Source organism: Xyrauchen texanus, chromosome 14 (genome assembly GCF_025860055.1).
Source record: "Xyrauchen texanus isolate HMW12.3.18 chromosome 14, RBS_HiC_50CHRs, whole genome shotgun sequence".
Taxonomy (NCBI): Eukaryota; Metazoa; Chordata; class Actinopteri; order Cypriniformes; family Catostomidae; genus Xyrauchen; species Xyrauchen texanus.
The window spans coordinates 7,797,905-7,812,324 of record NC_068289.1 but is presented as its reverse complement, the minus strand read 5'-3'; the positions used below and the strand labels follow the sequence as shown (position 1 = coordinate 7,812,324).

At 38.9% G+C, this 14,420-nt stretch overlaps 1 protein-coding gene across 1 annotated transcript; it reads left to right on the top strand.

Annotated features, from left to right (window-relative positions):
• Positions 1 to 1,537: 1,537 nt before the first annotated feature.
• On the top strand, positions 1,538 to 14,160 carry LOC127655256 (chondroitin sulfate synthase 2-like). The gene is made up of 4 exons (XM_052142943.1): positions 1,538 to 2,000; positions 3,150 to 3,714; positions 10,407 to 10,589; positions 11,131 to 14,160. The coding sequence occupies exons 1-4, from the start codon at positions 1,708 to 1,710 to the stop codon at positions 12,391 to 12,393; spliced, it is 2,304 nt and encodes a 767-aa protein (XP_051998903.1). The 5' UTR covers positions 1,538 to 1,707; the 3' UTR covers positions 12,394 to 14,160.
• The last annotated feature ends 260 nt before the right edge of the window (positions 14,161 to 14,420 follow it).

Genomic DNA, 14,420 nt, shown 5'->3' with positions numbered 1-14,420 from the left:
GAATAGTAGGCAGAAAGGAACCATCTGCTGAAAATTTCCATGAGTAATAACATTCAAATTTAGCCAAGAAATATCTGCTCAAAGAAATTGTCAAGCCTTTCACTCATGCAGTTATCCCAACATCTTGACATTAATATATTCTTATGATAGATCATGATGCACGACTCCTGAATAACACCTTGTCGCCCCCACACCCACACCCACACCCACACCCAAACACACTTTATATTCACTTAACATATGAGAAAGAAAGCCAGAACAACAAAACTGCAATTTAAAGGAAATGAACACTTTTATTGGAATCTCAAGCTTAATGTTATCTGTAAAGACAAAATCTCTCCTTCTGCTAAACATGATCATGCAATTCTTCATCATGCAAATATGATCATGCAAAGCCCTTTAAAGTTCCATGGAAACAGGAATAGAAAAGCCAACATGTCCCAACAGAGACTTGATAGGATTAATCGGGGACTAGGCAGATCACGTTTCTCAATCACATCAGCAGAACTAGGTGAGGTGCTGTGATTTCCAAAGAAAAGGGCTTCCATTGTTTTGTCCTTCGGTAAACATGCAAATACTGTATGCTTGATAACATCTAACACACCCTTGATCATTAAGAACAGAGTTCTCATTGAAGGAAACATACCCTCAAGAATTTTCATGGCTTATAAATGAATAATTTTTTAGTTTTTTTTCTTCATATTTGCATGACTGTATGTTGATGTCTGCCTAAAAGCCAAAGTTCATACCAATTTCCATATGGCTGATGCCTTATGACTCAAATTCTTTCTTGACCTGTTTTAATGTTCAATACAGGCCCTTGGGTAACTTTCATCTTGATGCTCTATTGTCTTGAACAATTATAGCAATCCTGTCATTGGTGAGGGTGCATGGTGGTCAGTGGAAATGATCATGGGGCAAAGTTTCTTAGGACAGACAGACGTTATGATTTTATTTATGATTATTAACAGTCATTAATATACCATTCATGTTTCTATGTGAACCTCAAATGCCAATATATGAAATTAAAACTTGAAATGTCACTTGTTTTTGCTAAGAAACTTGTTAGTTAGTGCCTCAAACTGAGCTAATAAATGCTTTTAAATATTTCAAGAAAGTCATGCCCCTCAAATGAGTGTCCTAATGTTTCATGAAAAAGCCAGTGAGCATTACTGTAAATATTAGCCCATATCGCCCTCTAGTGGGAAAACATACACAATCTCGTGTAGCCTAATAAATTTCACAGGGCATCAAAGAATCAAGCTCATTAGAGACAATAGAAAGTGTTTGTCAAGTTGCTCAATTGTACAATGTTTTCTTTGAACTGAAAAGGAGCATTTTAAGTTTCTACTGACTGCTCCGCCCAATAAAACAGGCGTCATTACGAAGAGTCAGCAACGTCTTATTTCATTGGAGTTCAATGGACTCTGGTTCCGCCTACAGATCTAACTCTCCGCCCTTTGAAGGGATACTGCGGCTCGCTCTTAATATGGTGGGCGGGGCAATCGATATCCTGTGGGAGGAGCGATAAAGCCACTGACACGTACGAATGCCTCATCTCGAGGAAGGCGATACAATGCTGCAATTGGAAATGGAAACATTCAGTGCGTTTTCCATTAGAATTTGAACCGCTTTCTTAATGCTTGTTACTTTGTTCAAAAGATCGCGCTTAAAGGAGGTGTGTAATACACCAGTAGTCGGAGTAAAATGAGGTTTTCTATGCTGATCAGTCTGTTGAGGCCGATCGGGCCGATTGTTATCGGGATCTCTCTGGGATTTACACTCAGTTTGTTGAGTGTGAGCTGGATTGAGGAGAGCTGTGATATTAACACCAGTGGAGATGATGAAGGGGTGATTGTGTCCCAGGATGGAAATCTCAAAGGAGCCCGGAGACCAAACTCTATTTCCACTGGGAATGATGGTGAGGAGGAGGAGGATTTCCAACCCAGAATTATATCATATAAGCCAGTGAAACAGACTCAGCCCAAGAAACTTTTCAGGTAGACAAACAATTCTGCCTGCATCATCTGTCTGTTGATTATGTTTAAACTGTAGTGTGTAACTGTTCATGTTATAGATTATATCCCAGTTTAAAGCCCAATTAATAACTGTTCCTTTTGTGTGTGTGTGTGTGTGTGTGTGTGTGTGTGTGTGTGTGTGTGTGTGTGTGTGTGTGTGTGTGTGTGTAACTTAATGGTTAACTAATAGCCTATCCATAGACATAAACAGTATTCACGTTAACATGATTTTAGTGTGATGCATTATTAATGTTTATATTGTCTTTAATGCAACGTGTATTTACTAGGTATAGACAAACCTGTATTCAGGAATAGTTTTCATGAGTTCTTGTGGGTTCAGCAAACAAATAGTAGTTTACCACTCTTACAGAGAAACTCAAAATCTTAGTTTGGTTTCAACTTCTAGAAACACAAGAGTCACGCCTCTTCACTTCATTGCTATTGTAGATAAAATAAATATTAGCTTTGGCCTTCCAAAAATATTTGCAATATGATAAATGTAGAGGCGATGGTATCTCCTCTCTTTCACATACACTGAAATAAACAGCAAAATTGTTTCAGAGGAATTAGAAACAAGTCTAAACATTACCTAAAGCAATACGTGTTCGTTTTCTTGTTCCCCATGATCTTCTTCAGGGTTCTCAACAGAGGGTGATCAAAGGATGCCAGGGGGCGCTGAAAGCAAATTAGTAGTGAGGGGGTTGTTAGGTTACAATCGTCAAAAAAAAAAAAAAAGTTGAGAACCACTGATCTACTTCATTTGATATGGGGAGTTCTTGGGAACTCTGTAATCCTTAAATGTTGCTTATTTCTCCATTTCAGTCAACACTTAATGAAGAGGGTTTTTTAGAGAGCACTGTTAACCTATGGCATAAGGGTCAATTCAGTTAGCTTCATGTTGCCCTCTTCCACTAAGCACTGGTTAGCCAAGCTTCGTTCTGACAGCAGACTGCTGAATTAATTTTAAGCTCCGGACTGAATTCTTTAGGGTGTTTTGATTCCCACTATCGGTCATAGCTGAATACTTTGGTTAAACTTTCAATTACAAAGTCCCTTGGTTGTTACAAAGTTGCAGTGCATTACAGTCATTAGTAATCAAATTAATAATCAGTAACATGTCTGTTCCAACAGGGCAAAATATATCAGCACAGAGCTGGGAATCCGAGAGCGTCTTTTTGTGGGAATTCTCACCTCCAAAAACACCATCAACACTCTGGGAGTGGCCGTCAACCGCACCATCAGCCATCATCTGGACAATGTTGTGTTCTTCACTGGCTCACGGAGCCGCAAGGTACCCCATGGCATGTCTGTGGTCACCCACGGTGACGAGCGGCTCATCTGGAACATGTTCCAGACCATCAAGTACATACTAGAACACTACATAACAGAGTACGACTGGTTCTACCTCGCTCAGGATGACACATACACACAGGCAGATCGTATCAAGGCTCTGGTGGAGCACTTGAGTATGGACCGGGTGCTCTACATGGGCAGCCCAGAAGAGTTTATCGGAGGTGAGATGCAGGGGCGGTATTGCTATGGGGGTTTTGGCTATCTGCTGTCTCACAGTCTTTTGTTAAGGCTTCAGCCCTTCCTGGAGAACTGCAGGAATGACATTCTCAGTGCCAGACATGACGAGTGGCTCGGGCGATGCATCATTGACTATGCTGATACCAACTGTGTGGAAGAATTTGAGGTGAGATAAGTCTTTTTCAGTGGAGGTGTACTCGTATAGGAATAGATATGGAGTTTTATCTTGGAAACTCTGCTTTTAGACAATCTTAAGTGAGAAGACAGGCCAAATAATCTGTATCTGAACAAAGATATTCTACTGTGATCTAGCTCTAGACCTTTGGCTTGTGATACTGTGTGCAAGAACATGTAACACTGTGTTATCTGGGTGATGCAAGTCTGGCTCATGTCATTTCTCATTCCTAAAACCCACGCACACACTCCCCATTATTTCCTGTCCTTTCTTGACTCTCCTATCAATAAAAGTGCCAAAGAGGCTTACAACAGTGCAGCAACTCACCAGATTTGACAAATTTATTGGAGATTACTACATCAAATCAAAAAGTAAGCGTAAGATGGGTGTTAGTTTTACAATTTAAAGGTGTTTAATTTTTTCGATCCTTAAATATTTTCTCCTATCCCTGTTTACTGTAACTATAAATTAAAGTCTAGCACTGGTTCTGTTGCACTATGACGACATTGATCTGTTTCTTTGAGCATCCCTACCAGCCCTAAACATCAACAATGGCTCAATCAATGAGTTTTAGGGGGGCTATCTGTTTGCCGATGAAGAGCTGTGTTTTCAGGAAGCCTGTTTGGCAACAGTAATTATTTTCACAGTTCTTTTTGGTATCACTAGTAAAACAGTCATTACAAGATAAACCTGTAAGAAGCTGCAGAGGAGTCTAATTCTATAATCAGTATTAGGCTATTATTATTTCAGTTCCACACATAACCATAATTTATGTTATGTTTGGTAGCCACATTTCTTTAGTGATACCTTTGTCTAGACTTTTGTTTTTTGGAATTGCTTTTGTATAGAACAAATTATATGGCCTATTTTCAACTCCAAATAATTTGAATGAGCTGTCAGTGTCACATCTGTAATTTCCATCTCTGTTGCCTTTATTTAGAGAGAGGAGTACTCCCTGTGGTAAACCTGCTGTGTATGAAGACAGAGAGCTCTATACAAGTAGTGTGACTCACACTTACAATGCGGGAACCAACAGGGCGTTATTATTGATGAAACAAAATCTCACTGCATTTCAACTTGCCAGCTTGTATGTACAAAACCAAAGAAAAGATTAAAATGTCTCCTTTGAAATATGTTGCTGTTCTCACCAATTAAAAGGAAGGTCTCCAGTCTGGTGCTTTAGTCTGTCAACCAGTAGCATAAATTCAAGTTAAATTCAAGACACTCACTAGACAGTCTTCCATTTTTTTTAAATATATATATTAGTGCACAGTAGATTGATTCTAGTTTTTGCTACAGTGATATGACATCATGGCTTTTCTCAACTGCTTTGCATTACAACATGCCTCTTCTAACTTCTGTGGACAGATGTTGGATCTACAATGTGAAGCACCTCTTAATGGAGTCAGTGAGTTCTCCTGTATCATTTTTTTTTTTTTTTTTTGGCTTCTTGGTCTGAGTGATGTAAGAGTGGCTCAATTCCTCCACCCACAGAACCCTGTTTGCCCAGAGCCTGTCTGGAAAACCTGTCACAGCTCAAAAAGGGATGGCATGAAAGTGTCTAAAATCTGCACAAGCTTTAAAAATATAATGGTTTGAAAAATCCTAAAAGAGAAAGAGAGTCTCAATAGCTATATCTATCTTTGCTAAAGTGTTGAATTATGTGCTTATTACACTGCAAAAACTATTCTGAATTATTATATTTATATTTTGTTTTCCAATAAAAATATCAAAACATCCTTAAAACAAAATATACACGTATGTACACTGATGAGCCAAAATATTATGACCTAATATGCTGTTGGTCCTCCACGTGCCGCCAAAACCGCTCCGACCTGCCGAGACATGGACTTCACAAGACCCCTGATGGTGTCCTGTGTTATCTGGCACCAAGACATTAGCAAAAGATCCTTTAAGTCCTGTAAATTGTGAGGTAGATTGGACTTGTAGGTCCAGCACATACCACAGATGCTCAATCGAATTGAATTTTGGAAATTTGGATGCCAGGGCAACACCTTAAACACTTCGTCATGTTCCTCAAACCATTCCCGAACATTGTGTGCAGTGTGGCAGGGCACAATATCCTGCTGAAAGAGGCCACTGCCATCAGGGAACATAATTGTCATGAAGGGGTGTACCTGGTCTGTAACAATGCTTAAGTAGGTGGCACGTTGTTTAAAATTGTCCACATGAATGGCCGGACCCAGTGTTTCCCAGCAGAACATTGCCTAGAGCAACACACTCCTTCCACATGCTTGTCGACTTCCCGCAATGTACCATCAATTCCCCAAGTAAACAGCGCACACATACACAGCCATGCACATGTTGTAAAAGACAACGTAACTCATCGGACCAGGTGATCTTCTTTCACTGCTCCAAGGTCCAGTTCTGACGCTCGTGTGCCCATTTGTAGGTGCTTTCGACAGTGGGCAGGGGTCATCATGGGCACTGTGACCCTATACACAGCAGGGTGCAATGCACTGTGCTGTGACAGATTCCTCATGTTACCATCATTAAAATTTTCGGTACTTGTGCCACAGTAGACTTTCTCTCTGTTTGGACCAGATGGGATAGCTTTCTTTGCATCAATGAGCATTGGGTGCCCAAAACCCTGTTGCCGATTTGTGGTTTGTCCCTCCTCGGACCACTGTCGGCAGGTACTTGACATTGCTGACTGGGAGCACCCCACAAGCCTTGCCGATTCAGAGATGCTCTGACCCAGCCATCTGGCCATAACAATTTTGCCCTGGTCAAAGTTGAGACCTGATTGTTTGCTTACCATCTAATCTACCCAGACCTTGACATGTGGCCTTGTTGATGAGGAGATGATCAACGTTATTCACTTCACCTGTGAGTGGTCATAATGTTTTGGCTCTTCTGTGTGTGTGTGTGTGTGTGTGTGTGTGTGTGTGTGTGTGTGTTATAGTTATATACAGTTGAAGGTTATATACACCTTAGCCAAATACATTTAAACAATTCCTGACAATTAATCGTAGAAAACATTCCCTGTCTTAGGTCAGTTAGGATCACTACTTCATTTTAAGAATGTGCAATATCAGAATAATAGTAGAAATAATGATTTATTTGAGCTTGTATTGCTTTCATCACATTCCCAGTGGGTCAGAAGTTTACATACTCTTTATTAGTATTTGGTAGCTTTGCCTTTAAATTGTTTAATTTGCATCAAACGTTTTTGGGTAGCCTTCCACAAGCTTCTCACAATATGTTGCTGGAATTTTGGCCCATTCTTCCAGACAGAACTGGTGTTACTGAGTCAGGTTTTAGGCCTCCTTGCTTGCACACAAATCTTTGATTGAAGTCAGGGCTTTGTGGCCACTCCAATACCTTGAAGCCATTTTGCCACAGCTTTGGAGGAAGGAAGACCCATTTGTGACTGAGCGTTAACTTCCTGGCTGATGCCTTGAGATGTTGCTTCAATATATCCACATAATTTTCCTTCCTCACGATGATCTGTTTTGTGAAGTGCATCAGTCCCTCCTTCAACAAAGCACCCCCCACAACAAGATTCTGCCACCCCATGCTTCATGGTTTGCATGGTGTTCTTTGGCTTGAAAGCCTCACTCTTTTTCCTCCAAACATAATGATGGTCATTATTGCCAAACAGTTAAATTTTTGTTTCATCAGACCAGAGGACATTTCTCCAGAAAGTAAGATCTTTGCCCATATGTACACTTGCAAACTGTAGTCTGGCTTTTTTATGGAGGTTTTGGAGCAGTGGCTTCTTCTGAGCAGTCTTTCAGGTTATGTCGATATAGGACTTGTTTTACTGTGGATATAGATACTTATCTACCTGTTTCCTGCAGTATCTTCACAAGGTCCTTTGCTGCTGTTCTGGGATTGATTTTTGCAGCAAACTACGTTAATCTTTAGGAGACATAATGCATCTCCTTCATGAATGGTATGAGGGCTGCATGGTCCCATGGTGTTTATACTTGTATTCTATTGTTTGTACAGATGAATGTGGTACCTTCAGGCGTTTGGAAATTGCTCCCAAGGATGAACCAGACTTGTGGAGTTTCACAATTTCTTAGCTGATTTCATTTGATTTTCCCATGATGTCAAGCAAAGACGCACTGAGTTTGAAGGTAGGCCTTAAAATACATCCACAGGTACAACTCCGATTGACTCCAATTAGCCTATCGGAAGCTAATTAAGGCTTGACATCTTTTTCTGGAATTTCCAAGCAGCTTAAAGGCACAGTTAACTTGGTGTATGTAAACTTCTGACCCACTGGAATTGTGATATAATCAATTAAATGTGATTTAGCAATTGTTGGAAAAATTACTCATGTCATGTACAAAGTAGTTGTCCTGAACGACTTGCCAAAACAATAGTTTGCTAATATGAAATCTGTGGAGTGGTTAAAAAAAATTCTACTGTACATCATATAATATTTTGATTCTTCAGTGTCATTTCTGAATAGAAGATTCTTCAATTCGTATTTGTAAACATATAGGCCTTTTGAAAAGAAGCGCTAAGCTTTGACTGTTCCTTATATAATTGGCCTGTCCACTCAAACAGTTGAAATTGGCCTTTTAACCTGAAATTTGTAAAAATAATTATTGCATGCAAGAACTATTGAGTATTGATCTAGTGAGGTCTGTCTTATAAATGCAGACATATAGATGTAAGTATTCATACGGTCATTAATTTTAGCATTTTAGCTTCTTTATGTGGCTGTTTCGATTAGAACGGTGCAAATTGGGGATGTTTACGGTTTAGTGTTTTGCCTTGTTCTTTTAATAGCTTGATCAGATTAGATTCACTTTTCTCTGACTGCAGTCTAATCGGCTCAGGTGCTTACTGTCTGCACCTCACTGGCCATTGCACAACTTAAAATAGTTCAGCATTTGTTCTAAAGGGCTACGAGAAATAATGTGAGATAACTGATTTGTGGATCATTATAAAGAATATAATGGTGGTTTTTGTATTATTTGTTTCATTTGTTTGCAACTGTTGCAGTTGTAGTTAGTAGTTAACTTTACCGCTTAATCTCTGGTACATTTGTGGGCTGTTGCCTTCATTTTTTCACACTCATTTTAAAAGCTCACCCTTCACACATACTTTGGGCAAATTGCAAATACTTTAGGCAAAATGTTATCTCACTTTTAGAAACTGAACCAAATATTGTACTTTTGTTTGGAGAGGTCTGGGGTCCTTTGGTTAATCTGTTCTTGAAACAAGTACAGAGACCTCTATTAATCCATCAGAGGAGCATTAGATGTCTGAAAGAGTCATTGAATCAGACTCACAAGACACAATGTACTGTCTCCATTTTGGCATTTTATTCAGTTATAAATCCACCTCTGCCGCTACTGTCAAAGCACCTTTTTCTCAACACATAATTTCAGCGTCTCTATGGAACAGTGCTCCTGCAGCAGCCAAAAGTGGAAACATTTACTTTGCTTGAACATTATTTGTTACAACCTGGAACATTATTTGTTTTGACCAGTGTTCATCAGAAATCACTTTAGAAATCAGTGTTTCCTCTAATCCATTATTTCCAAACTTGAAATAATTGAAAATTAAGACCCCGGTACCACCTGGTATTAAGATGCGTTTTGGTTGATCCAATCACATGTGGTCCGCCCTAAATACAGGTCTGAACGGGGTCTAAAACATTTGGGTCACTGGAACCACATATGAATGTGGTCAAAAACGCATGTGTCCACATCGCATTTGAGGTGTAAACACTAATCTATCCCATTTGCGTCCTAGTAGCAGTGAAACGCAACCCCTCACCTGTCAATCAACCGCTGCGCTAAAACAAGAGTTTAAACAGCCATTTACGAGCGGCTTTAAAAGGGAGTAACTGTCTGATCGGAAAATATAAAAAACCAGATACATACACAATCACGAGAGCTTCACGGATCTTCTTTAGTGTTTCTGATATTAACACAGATGTCAAGTACGAACACCAAGCTCCCTTAATACAGGTAATCCACTAAAATAAAGGATAATTCTGCTGAAAATTTTGCATTTGTGCTTCGATTAAATTGCAACCTCATCTGGGAGAAACGGCTTGAAATGTTTTCACGCTTTCTTACATTTTTCTAAATTTGTTGCGCTTTAATATCATGCAGTAACACACTGATATAGTGATTGATGTATGTCACCATGAAACAGAGTCCCGCCCCTCCAAATCCAAACTCAAATGGTCACAGGAGACACATTTAAGTGACCAGGTGTAAACAGTCATGTGTGATCGGATTACCCGAAACGCATCTTAATACCAGGTGGAAACGGGGCCTAATTGTTATGTAGTGGGGTCTACAAGTCTCAGACCAGTAGTTTTGCTTTTTTTCTGATTTAAAGAATAATCCACATAACAATTTGAGGACTGTTGAATTGTAAATGAACATGAATTTTGGAATTTCCCCCTGTAATAATGACAGCATGCACTCAAGCTGGTATGATCCATGTTACCCAGAATGATTTTAGCATCTTTTGTGCTTCAATGGAAGCAAGTAAATCTGACCTTTTATGCAAAGGAGTTAACATGGTCACTAATTTTCTTATTTGTTCTTTCTTGGTTTAAATTTGTCAAAATCCTAAAACCCAGATTTTCAAAGTGATCTCAGACTTTTGAATCCCAATGTTATTGAATTTAAAATAAGGCCACTAACTCATTAGCCATACTTTTTTGTTTATCTCTTTTTCAGGGGCAGAAGTATTATTATTATGAAATGGGAAAAAATTCTGACCCGAGTAAGGAAGAAAACGTGCAGTTTAAGAATGCTCTGACTGTCCATCCAGTATCTGACCCTGAGCAGATGTACAGGCTACACAAACACTTTACTGAAATTGAACTGCAGAAGACATACGAGGAGATCGAAAAACTGCAGGTACCCTTATATTAAACATATTCAGACTTTTATAGCACTCAAAGATAAGAAGGAACCATTTCCTCTCAGTATGGCATTGCTAAGATGAATTCATTATTTGCAGTCCATTTGTGAAAGTGTGCGTAAAATTGCTACCATCTTATTTTTTCAAAGTGCTTTGGTTATTATACTGTGTAATGCATTTTCAAATGCATTTAATAACATGCTCTATAATTGGGTTGGGTGTAAGCTTAAAGAGAGCATTCGGTCAACATTTGCTCACCCTAGTTTTAAACCCGTATGTTTTTTTTTTTTAGCATGGAACATAAAAGATGTTTGGCAGAATGTTAGACTCAGTAACCCTTTACTTCCATTGTATGGGAAAAAGATGCAATGAAGGTGAATGGTGACTGAGAATGCTATTCCGTCTGACATCTCCTATGGAAGAAAATAAGTTATATGTGTTTGTAACAGTATGAGGGTGAGTAAATTAGTTTTCATTTTTGGGTGAACAGGCTCATTTAAGTGTATCACACACCTCTTATTCTCTACTTTTCAACAGGCAGAGATAAAAAATGTGAGTGTGGTGGCTTTCGAAGGCAACCGTAGTGCCCTGTGGCCAGTTGGTATCAATCCACCCTTCGAGCCCAAAACACGTTTCGAGGTCCTGCGGTGGGATTACTTCACTGAGGATCAGGTGTACTCCTGCAACGATGGCTCGCCTAAGTGTGAGCTGCGTGGAATTGATAAGCTTGATGTTGCTGATGTCATTGAGACGGCTATGAGTGAGCTGAACAAGAAGTATAAGCCCGTTCTGCACCTGAAGAAGCAGCAGCTAATTAATGGGTACAGGCGCTTTGACCCCACCAGAGGAATGGAGTACACCCTGGATCTACAGCTGGAGGCAGTTAACCAGAAAGGACACAGTCGTTCCATCACTAAGAGGGTCCACCTGGTGAGGCCTCTCAGTCGCATTGAGATCATCCCCATGCCTTATGTTACTGAGGCAACCAGAGTTCACATCATCTTACCTGTTACTCTTCAAGACCGAGAGCATGTTCACCAGTTTTTGGAAGTGTACGCCACAAATGCGTTTGAGACCAGCGAGAACACCATCTTGACGTTTCTCTTCATCTACGATCCCATTGAGGCCCAGCAAGTCAACCAGAATGACATCTTTGCCAGTGTCAAATCACAAATCAATGCCTTTGAGCACAGATATTCAACGGTTAAAATCCCCTGGATCAGCGTTAAAAGCGAAAGCCCATCTCAAATCAAATTTATGGACATCATCTCCAAGAAGCATCCAGTTGACACATTGTTCTTCATAGCTACTGTGAATACCAACATCAACTCGGAGTTCCTCAATCGCTGTCGGATGAACTCCATAAATAACTGGCAGGTGTTCTTTCCCATTCACTTCCAATACTACAATCCTGACATTGCTTATCACAGCCAGCCCATTCCCAGCACTGTCGACTTGGTCAAAGAGGCTGGCCATTTTGATCGCAGTTTCTTTAATGAGGCATGTTTCTACAACTCGGACTACATGGCGGCACGGACACGCATGTCATCAGATGTCCAGGAGAACGAAGAGATTCTGGAGAATCTGGATATCTATGAGATGTTTGTGAAGTACTCTAGCCTTCATGTTTTCCGAGCAGTGGAGCCAGCCCTGCATCAGAAATACAGCTACCAATCATGTAATCCTCGTCTAAGTGAAGATATCTACCAGAGGTGTGTACAGAGCACCCTGGATAGCCTCGGATCACGCTCTCAGCTCGCCATGCTGCTGTTTGAACAAGAGCAGGGCAACAGTACTTAAAACCAAACCCGAAAGACTGGGAGATGACTGAGAGGTAATTAACATCTTCCCTTCATTGGGCTGATGCTTTACTAGTTCTACTTGTCTGTGGAATCAAAATGCTGAACAATCAAAAATGCTGTCGGTACCAAAAATTGTATTTAATTTTTTTGTAGCAACAGGGGCTTTATGATCTCCCTTGTTTTTTCTAGCTTTCTCTTATGAGCAACTTGGTTTCTGTTGGCTTTTAGACCAAACAGCTGTTAGCTGTTGAAATGATAACTACCATAATATATCCAAATGACTGTGCCTTAAAAAACAAAAAACTGCCTTTTCATGAGTTCTTGTTAATGAAGATGATAAACTTTTTTTGCTTAAGTCTATTTAAGCATCGTATTTATAAAACATCCCATGTACATTTAATATAACAGTTTCTTTTAAGTTAGAAGAAGCCATAGCCTTATTCTGTGTTTTAGCAGTGGGTTTCTTTATTTTTGTTATTCCTTTGCAAATGCTTCAGTCATACTGTAGGTCACACACATGATGCAAACAATATAGCGTATAACTGTTAAAAATACTTACAAGGTGAATTTTAAGGTAATTAATTGTATGACCGTTTTTGACAATTCGTGCCAAAGAACAAATGTTAACATACTTTACAAGTTTCAAACAGTATTTATTCCTAGACATCCAGGATAGTCACATATGTATTTAACGTTTTTTTTTTATTCTGAACAGAACACAAATACTTTACTGAATACCTATGCAGTAAATATATGTACCTTGTATGACTAAACCGGCCTGAAAGAGATTATTCAGATAAAACAATTCAAAATTGTAGTTTTGCACTAATAATTTCGTTTGAAGTCTACCTTGTACATCAGTCGCACAATACTCGTATCAAAGCATTTCATTGTTACTGTTCCGGTGGGCTGTTTTTTACATGACAAAAAAAGTACCCCCCTCGGAAAGATTGTAGGTTGATTTACTCTGTTCTAGTTTGTTTCGGTGGTTATGAATCATCTTCCAAAGAGAGATGCAATACTAGTGCAATACTATTCAGAGTTATGTTGTACTCTATTGAGTCTTCTTAGAGCCTGCTGATAAAAACACTCCAGATGAGTTTAATACGTTCAAATACTACACGATTTATTGAAATACTTTTTTTTTGGGAAAATATCTGCTTAATTTCCAAGATGCACTCAAGAGAGACTCTATAATGTACGATTGTATGGCAACACATTGAGCTATTTAAGATTAAGAGATTTTTGTTTATTCGTTTTTCAAAGTGTACAATTTATGTATTTTTGCGTGTCTCCTTTTTGTCCTTTAGAACTATCTCCTGGTACCTGTGTTTGCTGTGTTTATGTAGCGTTTAGTTGAGAAGATTTTTTTTATTATTTAATTTAGTCATACATTTTTAAATGCTGTACACTGACATGCATCTTTAAAAATAACTTGTGTTATACCATATCATGATGCTGGATATCAAAATATGTTTGCGTATAAGAGCTGTGAAATAGGTTTTACAACTTGACATGTTTTGGGTCTTTTATAAATAACACATGCACACAGAATGAGCAGATTAAAGCCGCCACTGGCCTTTAGGGGTCAGCAAAGGAGTGTGGGATTAAAACTGCTCTCAGATATGTACCGTGTACTATCACAAGACTGTTTCTAAACCTCACCTTTGTTGATTAATTATCTATAAATATTCTCTACAAATATACTGTATTTTGTTCAAATATTATTTTACAAAATGTTTAATAAAGACTTTTTATTTTAGAGCTCAGATAAAGGTAGCAGCTTGATTTTACTTAATAATGTATGGCTGTTGATGCATAGCCTGTCTATGAACTTTTACATCAGCATTTTAAGGTTAAAATATGAATGCATAAGGTAATGTCTATATAATAAACAGTCATGCAGGGGAACAGGTTGATTTAAAAAAAAGAAAAAAATATACCATGCAGTATGTGTGTATATATATATATATATATATATGTATGTATGTATGTATATGTGTATATATACAGCTCTGGAAACAA